This window comes from Lutra lutra, chromosome 2 (genome assembly GCF_902655055.1).
Source record: "Lutra lutra chromosome 2, mLutLut1.2, whole genome shotgun sequence".
In the NCBI taxonomy this organism is placed as follows: domain Eukaryota; kingdom Metazoa; phylum Chordata; class Mammalia; order Carnivora; family Mustelidae; genus Lutra; species Lutra lutra.
This window is the reverse complement of record NC_062279.1, coordinates 80,208,762-80,224,720: the sequence shown is the minus strand read 5'-3', so window position 1 is coordinate 80,224,720 and position 15,959 is coordinate 80,208,762. Positions and strand designations below refer to the sequence as shown.

General features: G+C 41.3%; 2 protein-coding genes across 7 annotated transcripts in view; one reads left to right on the top strand and one right to left on the bottom strand.

Annotated features, from left to right (window-relative positions):
* Nucleotides 1-4,548, top strand: part of FNIP2 (folliculin interacting protein 2) — a 132,866-nt gene extending 128,318 nt beyond the window's left edge. For all 5 annotated transcript variants that reach the window (XM_047717798.1, XM_047717794.1, XM_047717797.1 and 2 more), the window contains one exon: nt 806-4,548. In XM_047717798.1, coding sequence (XP_047573754.1) covers nt 806-884 — 79 coding nt within the window. In that variant the 3' untranslated portion in view covers nt 885-4,548. The remainder of the gene's footprint in view (nt 1-805) is intronic.
* The window catches only part of C2H4orf45 (chromosome 2 C4orf45 homolog), a 98,701-nt gene that overhangs the window by 4,043 nt on the left and 78,699 nt on the right, over nt 1-15,959 (bottom strand). Inside the window, exons 4-5 of one of the 2 annotated variants that reach the window (XM_047717802.1) lie at nt 12,218-12,404; nt 10,511-10,624 (exon numbers count right to left, since the gene is read on the bottom strand). In XM_047717802.1, the coding sequence (XP_047573758.1) occupies nt 10,574-10,624; nt 12,218-12,404 (238 nt within the window). In that variant the 3' untranslated portion in view covers nt 10,511-10,573. Of the gene's footprint in view, nt 1-10,510; nt 10,625-12,217; nt 12,405-15,959 lie in introns of those variants that run through there. The other variant, XM_047717803.1, reaches the window with a different exon arrangement.

The following is a 15,959-nucleotide window of genomic DNA, read 5'->3' as shown; positions in this document are numbered from 1 at the left end:
CTACCCTGAAAGGAGATCTGTAGGCAGCTTACTGGAGAAAGCATAGAAAGTTCCATGAAGTAATGCCAGCTACCTTTTTAAATTTTATTTTTGATTTTTCATTTTTGGAATTCAAGGGGGAAAAAAATAGGACATATTTCACGGACTGAGGCAGTCCTAATTTTTTTCAGGACATTTGGCAGTGTTGAGCCAGTGACCACGCTGTATCCGCCTCTGCTGTAAGAGAGGCAGCCAAAGCCGCATCCCTTTGATGCTATGATTCTCTTGACTATCTATTAATGTCACTTTGCTCTCAGAATCTTGTAGCTCAGATGCTTAGTGAGGATCTAAATTGTCTAACCTGTTGAACAAATTCCCAAGTTTATGGAAAAAACTCCCACCTTCATCATTTTCCTAAGCCTGAGTCTAGCCTAGTTGCAGAATTTCAATACGTGTTCCATAGTGCTGACTGGAAGAATGAGGAGATACTGGAGAAGACATTAGAGTACAACGCAATGACGTTGTCAAGGAATATCGAAACGTTCTGGGGTTCATCTGGGTGACTCCAGCTGTGGGAGGAGCAGCTTTGTGTACCCCCCCAACACACACACACACACACACACACACACACACAGAGCACACCTGCATCCTTCTCTGCATCGTCAGGCGGTGGTCACTGGGAGATTGTGTTAAAAGAACAGTTTTAGCATCTTTCCACCTCTTTGTCATAGTTTTAAGCAAGGATCTGGCAAGCTTGGTACCTAGCAGTAATACTTTCCTGTAAAATCATGCTATTTTAATATTCTTTTCTTTTTTCACTATTCAGGATTGAATCCAACGACCTGCCTCTGTTGACTGCTATTGCCAGTACTCATTCTCCTTACGTTGCGCAAATACTCTTATAAGCTAAAGCTCAGGACAGTTCTTCCTTGGAAGAAAAAAAAAATCAGATTCTCAACCGAAGGTGAAAGGAGTAAGCTCTCTGTGACGTCAAAAGCATGAGAAGAGCAAACAGAAACAGTCATTCCACCGCTTTGTTTTGTTTTCTTGCTTTCAAGCGGATGCTTCGTTGGACGACTTAGGTTTACTTGACATTATATCATTTGTGTTTTTCGTGAATACTCTTTGGCCTTTTGTTACCCATGAATCAACAGAGAGAGTGACCTTTTTGGTAGGAGGAAACATAAACACTACAGTAAACACTAAGCTGCTGGTACAGATCACCTTGTGTGTTTGGGCAGAATGACAAGGGAACCAGTGGACATATCATTCCAGTAGGACGACATTTCAGAGTTTAAGCATGAGCTCTCCAAAATGGAGAACGCTTCATTTGCTGTCCTAAGAAGACAGTCAGAGCAAGGGATTTGGATTCCAGGGCAGAGTTTGCTTCTTACAGAAGGTGAAAGGAAGCAAGCCACATTGTGCCATCTTCCGCTCCGGTGGCTGTAGGCATTACTGCCTGGCAGAAAACAGGAAAGAGGATTGACCATTGGGCAGAGGGTGCTTTAGGGACCCACTCTTTCCACATCTTGGAGTTTACCTTGTTGCAGATGCAGCCACAGGTAGGTTAGAGACGGACTATTGGTGCAATAAACCCAGGAACCAATGTAGCATCTTAATCTCATCAAGATGTAGTTCAGAGCAGCAGAGTGCACAGTCTGATGCCATATGTTTTATCCTCATACTTTAGAGCTTTCAGCAGCCTTCTTAAGAGAGGCCATTTACCAAAGTTATTTCTATAAGCTCAAGAGTGTTTCTCTTGCTAAATTCTTCCAGCCGAAGCCACTTTCTTCCACAATAGTTAATACAAACGCCTGTTTGTACTTTCAGAGGCACAGCGGGCCTGGCAGGGAATGAGCCTGCGACAGTTCAGGACGACCAATGAAAGAAATTGGTTTGTACATCTACCAGCAATCCATAAATGATCTGTGTTACATTCTCCTCTCTGTGCTTCCTAACCCCTAAGTCCTTTGCAAAACACCTCTGCAGAAATTAACTCACCTGTGATAAAATCTGCCAAAATGAAAGATTGTTTATTAGCATGGTTCACTTTTTCAGAAACCTTAATGTGAAAGAAACTTTACTTGGTTTACTGGCCATGAACTCTGGCCATGTCAGGCCACATACTGACGTCCAGGGTAAAGGAAAAGACTTTTCAAAACTGGATTGTGAAAAGACAGGCGCTAATCTCACACATCAGAACATTGTTAGCCCCTTGCAGATCTTGAGTACAATTGGTTATAACCAGGCTCTGGTTTCCTTTCACTGTCGTAGAAATTAATTCCGGTCCTTCTCGTGTACCCTTTTGTACCTAAGATTATGAAGTAACTTCCCTTTTAGGGGTTAGAATGACTTCAGATTTTTTATTTGATAAAATTCTGATTCTAAACACCCAAGTTCCATAAATTTGTCTATTCTTTTTCAAATGCAAGTTAATTGTTTGAAAGAGTATAGCAGCAGTACCAATGGAGAAAAATAGGTGTAAGATTTCTTTAGGAATAGGTCAGAACTGCTGCCTTCACTTCTCTCTCTCTTTTTTTATGATGTGAACTGTAGGTGGGTGCATTAAGGCTCTTAAGATCTTTGCTTTTTATTTTACGTCTTTCTTTTACAGGATTGAAGTTTTCCGTCCTTTTTATGTTTATCTTATTTCCTCTAACATCTGAGTTTGGTGTTTTTAAGTCTCCAGTTCCATGACATCACTGCTTGCTGGTGTGTTACACAGAGAATGAACCTCACCTCTGGCTCGGCTCACTCATCATTTGTTTCTCGTTATGTGTGAATAAATTATGATAGCTGATGTTACAGCATTCCCATCTGTACCGGTGTAGACCATTCCCCTCATCTCTCTTTCCCCTTTCCTTGTTTACATGTTTTGAGCACTTTCCCTCATTCACCATTTTCCAGAGATTCATAGAAAATAACTAGAAACAAAACTAGTTTCATTCAAAATGTGTATGCATAGCGGCATGTTAAAAATTAGACCCATGTAGGGGGAAATTGAGTTTAAATGGCTAATTCTAAACTCCACACATAAAAATTTAGCCCAGGCCTCTCAAAGCCTGAGAAAATTTAATATGCCTCTTAATCTACTGTTCTAAAACTCTCTCTCAGAAAACATCTATTGGAAAACTACAGGTGGGTCACATGTGGGGGTTGTCTCGGTGACACTCAGGATTCTAGTCAGAACCTAATCCTCACATCTGTTGCCTACAAAAACAGACCAGGAATGTTGCTGCTCTTTTATAATCCTCCTTTAAATAGCACTCAAGTTTTGTCTTAAAATTCAACCTCTTCCTGAAAGTGGAAAAGGAAAAAAAAAAAAAAAATCTCATGGAATTGCGTTCAAATACACCCACAGACACCATCCGGTGGCTTCATTCTGTCGTAGCCCAAGAGGCAAGAAAGGGATCCCGCCCTCTCCCAATGCCCACCTCAAGAAGAAAATTAAAATGAAAAAAAACAAACAAACAAAACAAAACAAAAAGAGAAAACTACCTCAGTTGACAGGATTCCACCTTTAGGGTTTCTTCAACTTTTAAGTCTTACCTGTTGAGTGTAACTTTTGTAGCATCTTGCTTTTTTAAGCAAGCTAGTGAGGCATGACAGAGCAGAAGTGTGTAAATGTTACTGTGATGGACCTCTTTCTAGCATGTTGCAGTTTTATTTTTAATAGATTGACGAGTGATATGAATGTAAAGATAATTGTGTATGTTTAAACATGACAATGAAAATTTAAAATGTAGCTTCCATACTTGTGCATAATTCCAAAGTATTTTATTTTTATCAGTGTTAAATAGCTTTTTGTACAGGCTTCAATCCATTTTTCTGAAGTGTGCTGTTTTTTAATAAAAGTAACTATAATCTTTTCACATCCCATGGAACTGCCGTTTACACATCACAACTTTTTAAACTTACCATATTTTTCAAAAGTAACTTTTTTGGAGGGAGGAAAGTCCCCGCTTGCTAAGTGATACTAAACTGTTGTTTAGGCTCTTATAATTAGGTCCTGAGATTTTATAAAAAATTTAGTCTGTAGCTTTTTAGGTTATTCATTAGAGTTGGTTGTACATAAAAATAAAGAATATAAAGTGACCCTAAAATTCTTTTAAATGTCTGGATTTTCCCACTAATATGTACTTTTGAAAGTATTTTGTTGATGCATACTTTCACCATTAAATTGAAAAATTCTTTAGCTTCTCTTGGTAAATGTGAACCATTTGTTTTTTATTGTGCTGTGGGGGAAGGGATATTTTAATATAATATTTACCTAAATCAAGCAGCCCCCTCTGAGTGTTAATTTTTAAATGTCAAAATTTTGGTGACCATATATCTTCGGAGCAAGATTGCAATATGTTTAAATTTAAGTGGTGTTTAAAAAGAGAAAATTCTGGGATTTGTTATTATTGACGCTCCAGAAGACAAATTGATAGGACTTTATATTTTTGATCAGGTAAATAGATATCAATGGCAATGTATAGAAATTTCTTCTTAAAATTTGTTCTTGTATTATTTTGATCCATTTTTCTGTGGCATTTGGTGCAATAAACCTTTTGAATTTATCTTGAAGATCTTCTCAGTACTGCATGTGACTTGTTTCATTTAATCTTAGCTCTTAAAAACTTAGAGGTCTCATTTCCATTAATTCATGCTGAAATGAGTAGTTATATATGTCAGTGATTTTCAGCAGGGTTGTTTTGGAAGTGTAGGGACATTCTTGGTTAGCATAATGGTGGGTGAGAGTCACTGGCACATAGAGGATGGTAAGAGAAATGTCTTGGAATGTATGGGACACCCCCACAGAGTGAGGAATTGTCCCCCCTCCTGCATGACTTTTAAATGTTCTGCTGGGCATTCATGTGGGTGAAAAAGCTGTATATAATTATCTAAGCTAAGAATTTAATTCTGCTTTACATAAAAGCCAAATGTGTTTTTCACATGATTTTGATATATGCTGAATTTTCCAGGAATGCCACCGTTGTATAAATTGAGGGAAGATTTTACTTTGTAAGATTCAGGATTTTTACAAGAATTAACATAAACTTGGAAAACGACATTAACAACAGCGACTGTATTAATGAATTTGAGTCATTTGTATATCCATCTTTACTTGTAATAGTGGCATTCGTGGAGACTACATATAGATGCAAGCCTCTGCCTGCTTCATTATATTTTCTATTCTAAGCTAGTGTTTCAATGTCTCCTTATTAAAATATATTTTAATGTTATTTTTAAAATAGTACATCTAGGGCATTATGTTGGTTTATTATAAATTATGTGTGTAAGGAGGTTATATTACTTATGAATTTTATTTTAGGAAAGTAAAGGACATTATATAATATTTGCTATGTAAAGGATGAGATCATCCATATATATAGTCTCAGGAAAAAAAAAATGCTTTTAAGTAGAACTTTTGAAACATATATAATGCCATACTGAATTATGTCATCTCAAAGACTATAGGAAGAAGTAACCTTCGGTATTTCCAACTCCTTTTGGATTAAATGAAAATTTCAAAAGTATTTTCCGTATTCCCTCAAGCAACTTTAAAAGTATTGCATTGATAGAGAACTTAAACACACACACACACACCACATTGCTTTTTGGTTCTATGGTGCAGGGACAGTTTTGTCAGGAGCTTTATACATGAGGATTAAACACACCTGAATGAGATAGGTACCGTGATAGTTCAATTTACATGTCAACTTGGTCAGGTCATGGTACCCAGATATTCGGATGAAACATGAATGTGGAAGTTGCTGTGAGGATATTTTTTAGATGTGATTAATATATTGTTTTAATTTTTTAAGCTTGATTGATACATCACCTCCTTTAATCCTTATCCGTTCCCTTAGCATTCAACAAATACTTAGATGCTAGGCACTGGTGGAAATGCACAGGACAGAGGTGGAAAAAGCAGTCCAAGTGGGGTCTTCCTGGTGGCTGAGGGGGTGGGGGGGTGGGGGGTTACAGATAAAGCACCTATAATAACATCAGTGCCTGTGGTAGCTACGGAGGAACTCAAACCCAGGTTGGAAGACAGAGGGACACCTCAGGTGGGGGTGGGAAAGGAGGTTGCTCAAAATGGGCCCCATGTTAGGTTTTTGTTTGTTAGTTTGTTTTTTCCCCTAAAGATTTTGTTTGACAGAGAAAGGAGAGAGCACAAGCAGGGGGAGGGGAAGAGGGACAGGAAGCAGCAGACTCCCAGCTGAGCAGGGAGCCCAACAAGGGGTTGGATTCCAGGACCAGGAGATCATGACCTGAACTGAAGGCAGACACTTAACCTACTGAGCCCCCAGGCATTCCCCCACCCCCACCCCGGGCCATGTTAGGTTTTGTGAGGACCTGGTTTTCAGCGAGGAGATGAAGGTTCAGGGAAGTGATTGACAAAAACGCTGTTTCTCCAGAGTGTTTGCTACTTGAGGACTGACTCCTGCCGGGCATTGATAGCCACAGAGGGCTTCAGAGCTAACCCGTCAGGAAAGTAATTTTAGAGTCCTGCTAAACTCTGTGCTTCCCCCAAAAACAAGTGAAAGAGTGATCATCCCCTGCCCCACAGGACGGAGGGAAAGCCAAGGCCCGGGAGAGTCACACAGCCAAGAGCCACAGCAGGGTCAGGCCGGGACCATATATTATCTGCCTTCAGCAAAACCATCGAATTACAGGCCTCTCTCCTGCAGACCCCTGCGTCGGACCAGCAACCCTTCTCCCCTCCAAGGTCTACGTCCTGTTCTTAAGGCTCCGTTCTGGTAGACTCCATCAGTTAGTAAGGCTTGTGCGCCAGGCACAGGTGGTGTCTTTGGACAGGTTGAAGGTCGCAGATCGGCTGCCTGGGTTCAAATCCCAACTCGGCTGCCTACTAGCTGTGGGACACACTGGAAGAACCTCTCAGCCTCTCTGGTCTCGGTTATCACAGCTGTGAAGTCAGGGTGATAATAACTTCAAACTGCTCTAGGGGCCTGAGGATCCAAATGGACACCGAAGCCTGCAGCGCCGTGACCCTGGCTCGCCTGCTGTGCGAGCTGGGTTCTCTCCCCGCAGGGGGCACAGACCTGAGGAGTCCAGTAGGCTGAGGGCCCGCGCGGTGCTAGGCTCACAGTCCTCACGGCTCAGCTAACCTCAGGCCTGGCGCAGAACCAACCGAGGAAAGAAATAGCAGCCAGGGAGAGGGGGAGGGGCTTAGTGACGCAAGGTGGGAAGGCAGGTGGATCACGTAGAGACCCGCGCACAGTCAGGCGTTCGCTGGGGCCCCAGGTCGCGCTCTGCCTGGAGGCCTTCGAGGAATGGTCTGGTCGCCAATGTGCAGCTCTGGCCCCAAGGCTTTTTTGGAACCTAAGGACAGCTCTCATCCTGCAGCTCCCTATGGCAGACTGCGTCCCGCCCCACCTTGGGCGCTCCTACCTTGGGCCAGGAAACTGGGGGCGGGGCGGGGGGGGGCGGGTGTCCGCCTCCAGAGCCCCGGCCCGCCCTCGTCCCCTGTGCCGCGGTAGGGATCCGCGATATTCACATTTAACTGAGCAGATTTGGAGTAAAGCAGATTACCCACCATTGTGTGGGTTGGGCCTCACCCAGACACTTGAAGGATTTAAGGGGTTGATGTCACTAATGAAGAGGGAATTCTGCCTCTGGACTGCCTTCGGACTTGAGCTGCAACGTCACTCCAGCCTGTTGGCCTACCCTGCAGATTTTGCATCTGCGAGACTCCAAAATCGTGAGTCCTTAAAATCAATCAGTCTATCTGTCCATCTTTTTTATTCTATTTCTTGGGAGAACCTTGACTGATAACAGGTACTTCAGCTGTCAGTCAGATGATGTATAGGATGTCCCCCCAAAAGGAGTTGGGTAGTCAGAATATTGTCATACCAGACTATAAGTAGTAGACTTCGAAGCAAAGATCTCTAACACGGCACAGATTCCTGTCTGACTGGCTGACAGGCAAGTCACAATAGTCTCTGGATATGTGGGGCAAAGGAGATGTGGGAGAACAGGAAAAGCATGAGTGAGAAATAACCCTCTGGGATGGCAAGAAAGGAGATGACACTCATTCAGAGTGGGAGAAAAATGCCCCCTTCGTGTAAAAGATTAGTCCCTGCCATTGTATGTTAACTCCTAGAGCTGTACGTCTCCCTCTGCTTTCTGGGGACCTCAAGACATCCGTTATTGTTCCTTTTTCTCATCTGTAAGTGCTCAATCTACAGACTTTTCTATTCTAAGTATAGAAAGAAATTCTCCCATGTTTTGCCCTGTGTCTCCCTGCCTCATCTTGATCCCAAATCTCTCTTCCCTTCGACAACTGTGTTTTCTGGAGAGGTTATTGGGCCCTCACTTCTTTGCTTCCTACTCATTCTCTACTTGTTGCCCTCTGCCTCCGCCCCCTCCTCACCGCCCCCCTTGGCTCACAAACTCTGCAGTGCAGTTTGGCCTCCACTTCTGCTCCCATAGAAAGAGCTGTCGAGTCTACTTTCTCTGCGTCTCAAATGCGTCTTTTCTCCTTTCTCTTGCCTTCTTTTAATTCCTCATTTCTCAACTGAGTTACCAAAATGCCTCAAAACTTGTCTCCCTGTCATATCAAACAGGTCTAATCAATCTTCCAGGCTGATGTCTGAACCCCTCCAGAATGAAAGCTTAACACTATAATCTTCTATTTGAAAGCCAGCCCTGTAAAATCCAAGTTCCTTGGCACTGGACACTCAAATGCCCCAGCTGGTTCCTCTTTCCCAGCCTCCTCACCAGATACTGCTCTTTGCATGCTATTATTCAGCTGGATTAAACCAAAGGCACTACATTAGTGTTACCTTTGCCCAGCTGTCCGTCCTTCCTTGTCTCCCTCTCCCCTTTGGTCCAAGCTCCTCCTGTTCATAGCTCAAACTGCAGTTTAGTATCAAATTCTCAAGCACCTTGCCACTCAGGGTCTGGACTAACAACAGCTGCTTTTCCTGGGAGTTCCATGGAAATGCAGATTCCCAGCCCAACTGATTCAGGATCTAAGCCTTCATTCGACTCCTAAGCAATTGATACACATTTTAAAATTTGAGAATTATTGCCTTTGGATTCGATGTGAGTGAATGGATGAGGGAAAGGAAGTACCCATTACTGAGATTGTGTCCACGTATTGGAATGACAAGTGGTCAGTGAGAACATCTGCAAGCCAAGAAATGAGATAGGAATGGATGGTGTTAAAAGTGTATGTAACATTCATTTGACAACACATAAGTAGCTATTATTTATGTGAGGAAAAAATTGAACCAAAAGTCAAGAAGGGAAAATAACATATACTATCAGATAGAACTTGAAATTAAAAAAATAAAAAACAGGGAAAATACAGTAGAAGCAGTTTAGAAATGTGCCCAATTTTGAGAGCATTTCGTTTTGGATAAATGAATACATGAATGATATATACTGTTAAATATCATAAATTGTACTTTTAGAAACATTGTAATTAAGCTCCAAACTTAGAGTTATAAAGGTCCAAACTCAAGAATGTGAATATGAAATATCCCCATTTTCAATCATCTACCTTCATGAGAAGGATTTCCCTCAAGCCCCCAATACCATTGACAGTTATTTAATATATTCTATTGAGGTTGCTGTCCATGCGTGGCTTGGATTCCTTCAGCATAAGAATGGAAAATGTGCTGACATCCCCACTATGTACAGTGTATAGTCATGGCAGCCACTCATTGGGGGCCAGTGTAAAGCAGTATGTTGGAGGCTTTACACACATTGTATTCCTTACTTGCTTTGGAACATATAAGAACACTTGCTTCACGTTATTTTCCCTGAAGAGGACTTCTATTACAGAGGGGCAGGCTTGAGTACATACTGAAGTATCATTCACAAAAATCCTGTGGGCTGGTCCAAGAAATGGACTTAGGGAACAAGTTTCTAACATGTATCTAGAAATTTAGAAGAAAGCCTAGTTTATAAAAAGAGATTATTTGGGGTAATATAGTATTTTGTCCATCTCTGGAAGGGAAAAGATGTGACCAGGTGCTCAATTAAGCTTCCCAACAATGAGTTAAACTGACATCAGGTGCCTCTTTGATATGATGCATTGAGAATGACATAATGTGACTTAGCTGAGATTCCTGCCAAAAACATATAACCTGGGGGCGCCTGGGTGGCTCAGTGGGTTAAGCCTCTGCCTTCAGCTCAGGTCATGAGCCCAGAGTCCTGGGATCGAGCCCCGCATCGGGCTCTCTGCTCAGCAGGGAGCCTGCTTCCCCCTCTCTCTCTGCCTGCCTCTCTGCCTACTTGTGATCTCTGTCTGTCAAATAAATAAATAATCTTAAAAAAATATATATATATAAATGACCTGAATCTACTTGGGAGAAAAACATCAGATAAACCCAAATTAAGAGATATTCTACAGAACTGGTCTGCACTGTTTAAAGATGTCAGTGTTATAAAAGACCAAGACTGAGGAACTATTCTAAATTGAAGGAGACTGAAGAGACATGAGGACGTACTGTATAAAATCTAGATTAGCTCCTGGATGAGAAGAAAATACAAAGGACATTATTGGGTCAATTACTAAAATTTGATTATGAACTATAGATAATAGTACTGTATTGATGTTAAACTGTGGATCTTATCATTGTACTGCAGTTATATAAGAGAACATCTTTGTTCTTAGGAATACACTCTGAATTGTTTAGGGTTAAAGAAGAATCATGTCTGCAATTTAACCTCAAACGATTTGGAAAAACAAATATGTGCGTGTGTTTATGTGTATATATGCACACATACACATTTAGAAAGAAAGCATTAAAGCAAATAAACAATGGACCCTTCAAAGTTCACTTTGTACTGTTCTTGCAACTTTTCTATAAATTTGAAATCATTCCGAAATGAAAGTCTTTTTACAGATTTTTTTTAATGCACAAAAATATCTCAATTGGATTTAGTGAATGATAGAAGGAGGCATTTGGGATTTTTCAATCTATGATAGGTTTACACAAAATTAGCACAGTGATGGAGAGTAACTAACCCAAGCCTCCTGCACACCCATTGCAATAAATCATTTCATTTGGACCCAGCCCAAAAATCAGACCACAGAGGAATGTTAGCAGCTGAACTCCTCCCTTTTTTTTTTTTTAATACAAAGTGTCTCTCGGGTCAGGACCTACCAAGGAGGACTTCCATGGCTCCCTCACAGAATGTTTCAAATAGATATAATTAATTGCTAATGAATCAGATCTCTAGTGACAGAGGGCAAACAATATTCTAGGGAGTTGGCAAGATTCTTGGATGGAGCAAGGAGACTCTCTCATGTAGGAAATAAGAAGGTCTGAATTATTCCAAGCTATCCTTTTCCCTTTCTATCATGAAACTTAGTAATACTCCATATAGAATGATTACAAAGTGCATTTTGTTGTGGGGTTATGCTAAAGGACCCTAGAAAATAGTTGCTGATTCACATATATTTATTCATTCTTTACTTGACTCTCATGATCACTTTATCAGATATTTAGTGCAAATACTAACTCCCCATTTTACTTATAAAAAAACTATAAATGGGGGCATCTGTGGGGCTCATCTGGTTAAGCATCTTGCCTTAGGCTCAGGTTGTGATCCAAGGTCCTGGAATCAAGCCCAAAGCCCCGCATCCGGCTTCCTGCTGAGCCGAGAGTCCGCTTCTGCCCTCCCCTCCCTTCCCCACTTGTGATTTCTTCCTCTCTCAAATAATTAAATTATCTTCAAAAAAAAAAAAACTCATTAAAAGTATGGAGTGGAAAATCAAATGCACTTTTTAAAAAAACTAAAAATTAAAAAAAATTAAAAAGCCACACAGGGAAATTATGCAACCTGCTCAAGATTTCATAGATAGCAGTGGGAAACACTTGAACAAGTATACACTTACTCTGCTAACCAGTCTGTAAGAGTTTTGACATGGCTATAGATTTACCTCCATTTCACACACTGAGATCTTTCTCAGCTTTTGCAAATCAAGGAGACGGCCATTCTCTTCAGGTTCACTCATATGACAAAGAAGTAGTTGTAAGGACTGAACTCTACAACCTCTTGTTTTTTTCAGCTATAAAGTGGGACTAATACCCACCTACCCGAAGTACGGACATTACTGTGGAAATCCAATATTAATTCCAAAATGTTCTGGTAGGTTACAAGGAGCTATAAAACTGGTTATTAGTAGTAGTACTACTAAATAGCGTTCTCTAATTCATCTTAAAATAATTCAGTGTTTTCTGTGATGATTCAGAAAAGCAAATGATGGTACCTCCTCCTTTCTTGGCACCTTGGGCAACTTAGGTGATCTGGAAGTTCTTGGCAACGCTGTTCTCTGCCTGACAAGGACAGATCTTCTCGAATTTCTCTCATTGGTGTTCTCATAATCTCCCATATGCCAGGCGATAGAACCACGACTGTATTTTCCTTGCATATCCATAATATCAGGTTTTGGTTGCCTGAAATTGGAACAAATTGGTTGGTTCTCAAATTCGAAAGATCAAGAAACAAGTCCATTAGTTTTCAGATAGTTGAGATTTGTCTGTTTCCCCCAATTTTTAGCTGTGTGGCTCGAGAAAGTTAGGGACCTGAGCCATCAGCCAGTATTCTAAGAAGTTTCCGGTCTCTGCCTCCTCCAACAGATGTGCAGCTGTGGAGGCTCAGGAAACTACCTCCCAGGATAGATACTAATCTAGGAACCTTGTTGATGAATTCACCCCTGTATCATAACTGATCCTCCTTCATTCTCTTTCCCCATTGAGATCCTTATCTAGGTTCCAACATCCCTAAATTAGACTACTAAGCCCTGCCTTCCTATTACAAAGGGCCAGCCCTGGGGGAAAAGCGAAAAGGATCAAAGGAGAGAGGATTTGCCATCTCCTCTGGAAGTCTGTCCTTCTGAAGAAGCTCTTAGAGCTTCTTATCGTACCATCCCATTTCCTGAGTGCTCAGAGCCTCTTGGTCACTACAAATTTCCCTTCGTAGCATCTGAGCTTTATGGGTTCCCAAGTTCTTTGGACCAAGTTCTTTGGCAAGTTTGCTTTACCCTTTGTTCATTTGAGAAGATAGGTGCCCTTACTGTATGCCCGGCACCCGACGAGGTGATGGGGAGACAGCAATAATGGGCAGACAGCAAACGGGTAAGTCAAGTATTGGGGACGTATCATGAAGAAAACTAAAGCCAGAAAAGGAATAGAAAATGCACAAGGAATAGAAAATGCCAGACATGCTGTTTTTGTGGGGGTGGGCTGAGGAGTAGGAGGTATCCCTTGAGCAGGGAGCTAGATGAAGGGAGGGAGCCAGCCGTTCTCACAGTGCCCTGGGGGTCGGACACTCCCTCCCACTCCCTAGAACCACAGATCCCTGCACTGGGCAGGAGCTGACCCAGTCGTTCTCCAGCAACCCTCCACTGACACTCCATAGCCTTCAGAATGAAGTCCAAATTCCTTAGCACAGCACACAAGGGTGTGTGCTGCTGCTGTTTGTTTTCCATCTGTTTTCTTTTTTTAAATGGTTTGCCCACATGGGCCTTTCTGGTCTGTACTCAGAGCCTCCCTCCTCCCAGACACCCACACAGCACTCCATTGTGCGCTCACCCGTCCCTCTGTGAGCTCTGAGGAAGTCAGGCTTTCAGACCTTCAGCCTTCTGCTGCAACTTTTCCTTTTGCTTGTAATTCCCTCCCTCCTCCTCCTCTCCTGACAAACTGCAGCCAAGGCTTTAAACCCCATCTTTTCTGGAAAGACCCCTTCCTTATTCCTGTCAGGTAGCATTTTTTCTCCTCTGATAGCACGTTGCATTTGACTTCTTTTGTAGAAACTGTCAGCGTCTGCTTAAATGTCTAGTGCAGCAGTCTCTCTTCCTCTGAACTCAGTGCTCTTTAAAGAGCCCAGAATGTCTCTTTCATCATAGGATCGCTAGTGCTCATTACCTGGCCTGACTCACCTGGACACTCAGCTAGTCTGTGATGGGTGCAGTAATGAGGAAGAGAGGGAAGAGATCAAAGCTGAGTTATGCTGAAGGTTCCTTCCCTCTTACTTTTTCCCACTTGCCTGCTTCTGCAGCCTCTCTCTCTCTTTTTTTAAGTATTATTTTTGTTTATTTGAAATAGAGCATGCAAGAGAACAAGAGAGAGAACCAGGAGCAGGGAGCAGAGGGAGAGGGAAAGCAGACTTCCCATAGAGCAAGGAGTCCAACCTGGGACTGAATCCCAGGACTCTGGGCGGATCACCACCTGAGCCTAAGGCAGACGCTTAACTTAACCCATTAACTGAGCCTCCCAGGCACCCTTCCTGCAGCCTCTTTTTCCCTCCCACCACCAGCAGGTGTGGAGGAGCAGATCACAGTCTGGTTTGTCTGAGTGCTTTTATTTACAAACACATATTAATAGCTGGGAATAATTCCAAGAACGTTTAAAGGACAAGAGAGCTAGTGAGTAAAATGTATGGGGCGAGTATGGTTTATAGTTTATAATAACTTGATTAATGATTCATAAGAGAATCATTTCATGCAAATGTGACATATTGTCTATAAAAATAATGTATTACAACTGAAGGTAGTATTACACTATATATTAACCAACTGGAATTTAAATAAATGCTTGAAAAAAATTAACAAAAATAATGTATCACAGAAATAATTATACTGAATAGAAAAGGAAAATCCTTGTATGCAGTTTTTTATAATCTTCTGTTTTAATTTCAGAATATCCTATGTCCCTGAATCTTGAATCCCCAGGAACAATGGAATGCTAAAAATTAGTTGTGTTTCAATGAGTTTAAAAGTCTTATAAAAATAATAGACACAGTAACTGTGGAGATTTACACACACTATATTGAACTTACAACTGAGCCACAAAAGTTGAAAGAGGTAAATCCAGGAGCAGAAGGTTTAGCTCCAGAATGATTTGGGGCATAAATGCTAGGCCATCAGCAATGATTTGATGTTATATACAAGCACACAGCAGCAAACACACACACCAAAATAGATAACAAAGATTGTTAGTGTAACAATCTTACTATTCTTATGTTAAGTAGGCCCCTAAGGGTCAGATTCTTTTCTTTTTGAAACAATTTCAAGCTTATAGAAAAGTAGAAGCAGGGGCGCCTGGGTGGCTCAGTGGGTTAAGCCGCTGCCTTCGGCTCAGGTCATGATCTCAGAGTCCTGGGATGGAGTCCCGCAACGGGCTCTCTGCTCAGCAGGGAGCCTGCTTCCTCCTGTCTCTCTGCCTGCCTCTCTGCCTGCTTGTGATCTCTCTCTGTCAAATAAATAAATAAAATCTTAAAAAAAAAAAAAAGAAAAAAAAAGAAAAGTAGAAGCACATTACAAAAGCTTTTTTTCCTGAACAGTTTCAAAGTATGACATGATACCCATCACCCAAATACTTGAGTGTGTTAATTCCTCCCAGTAAGGACATTCTACATAACCTCAACATAACTAACACAATTGGAGAAAATCAACACAAGCAATAAAAGCAAAAACAAGTAAATGGGACTACACCAAACTAATAAGCTTCTACACAACAGAAGAAATCATCAACAAAGTGAAAAGACAACCTACAGAATGGGAACATTTATTTGCAGACCATATATCTGCTAAGGTGTTAATATCCCAAATATATATCCAACATAATTCATACAACTCAATAGCAAACAAGAAATAATAATCCAATTTAAAAATGTGCAAAGGACCTGAATAAACGTCTTCCCAAAGATAGACAAATGGCCAAGAGGCACATGAGAAGCCTGCTCAACATCAGTAATCATTAGGGAAATGCAAATTAAAGCCACAATGAGATAGCACCTCATGCCTTTTAGAATGGCCATCATCAAAAAGACAAAGATAATAAATGTTGGTGTGGATGTGGAGAAATGGGAACCCTTGTGCACTGTTGGTGAGAATGCAAATTGGGACAGCCACTATGGAAAGAGTATGGAAGTTCATAAAAAAAATTAAAAATAGAACCACCATATGGTCTAGCAATTCCACTTCTGGGAATATATCCAAAGGAAACAAA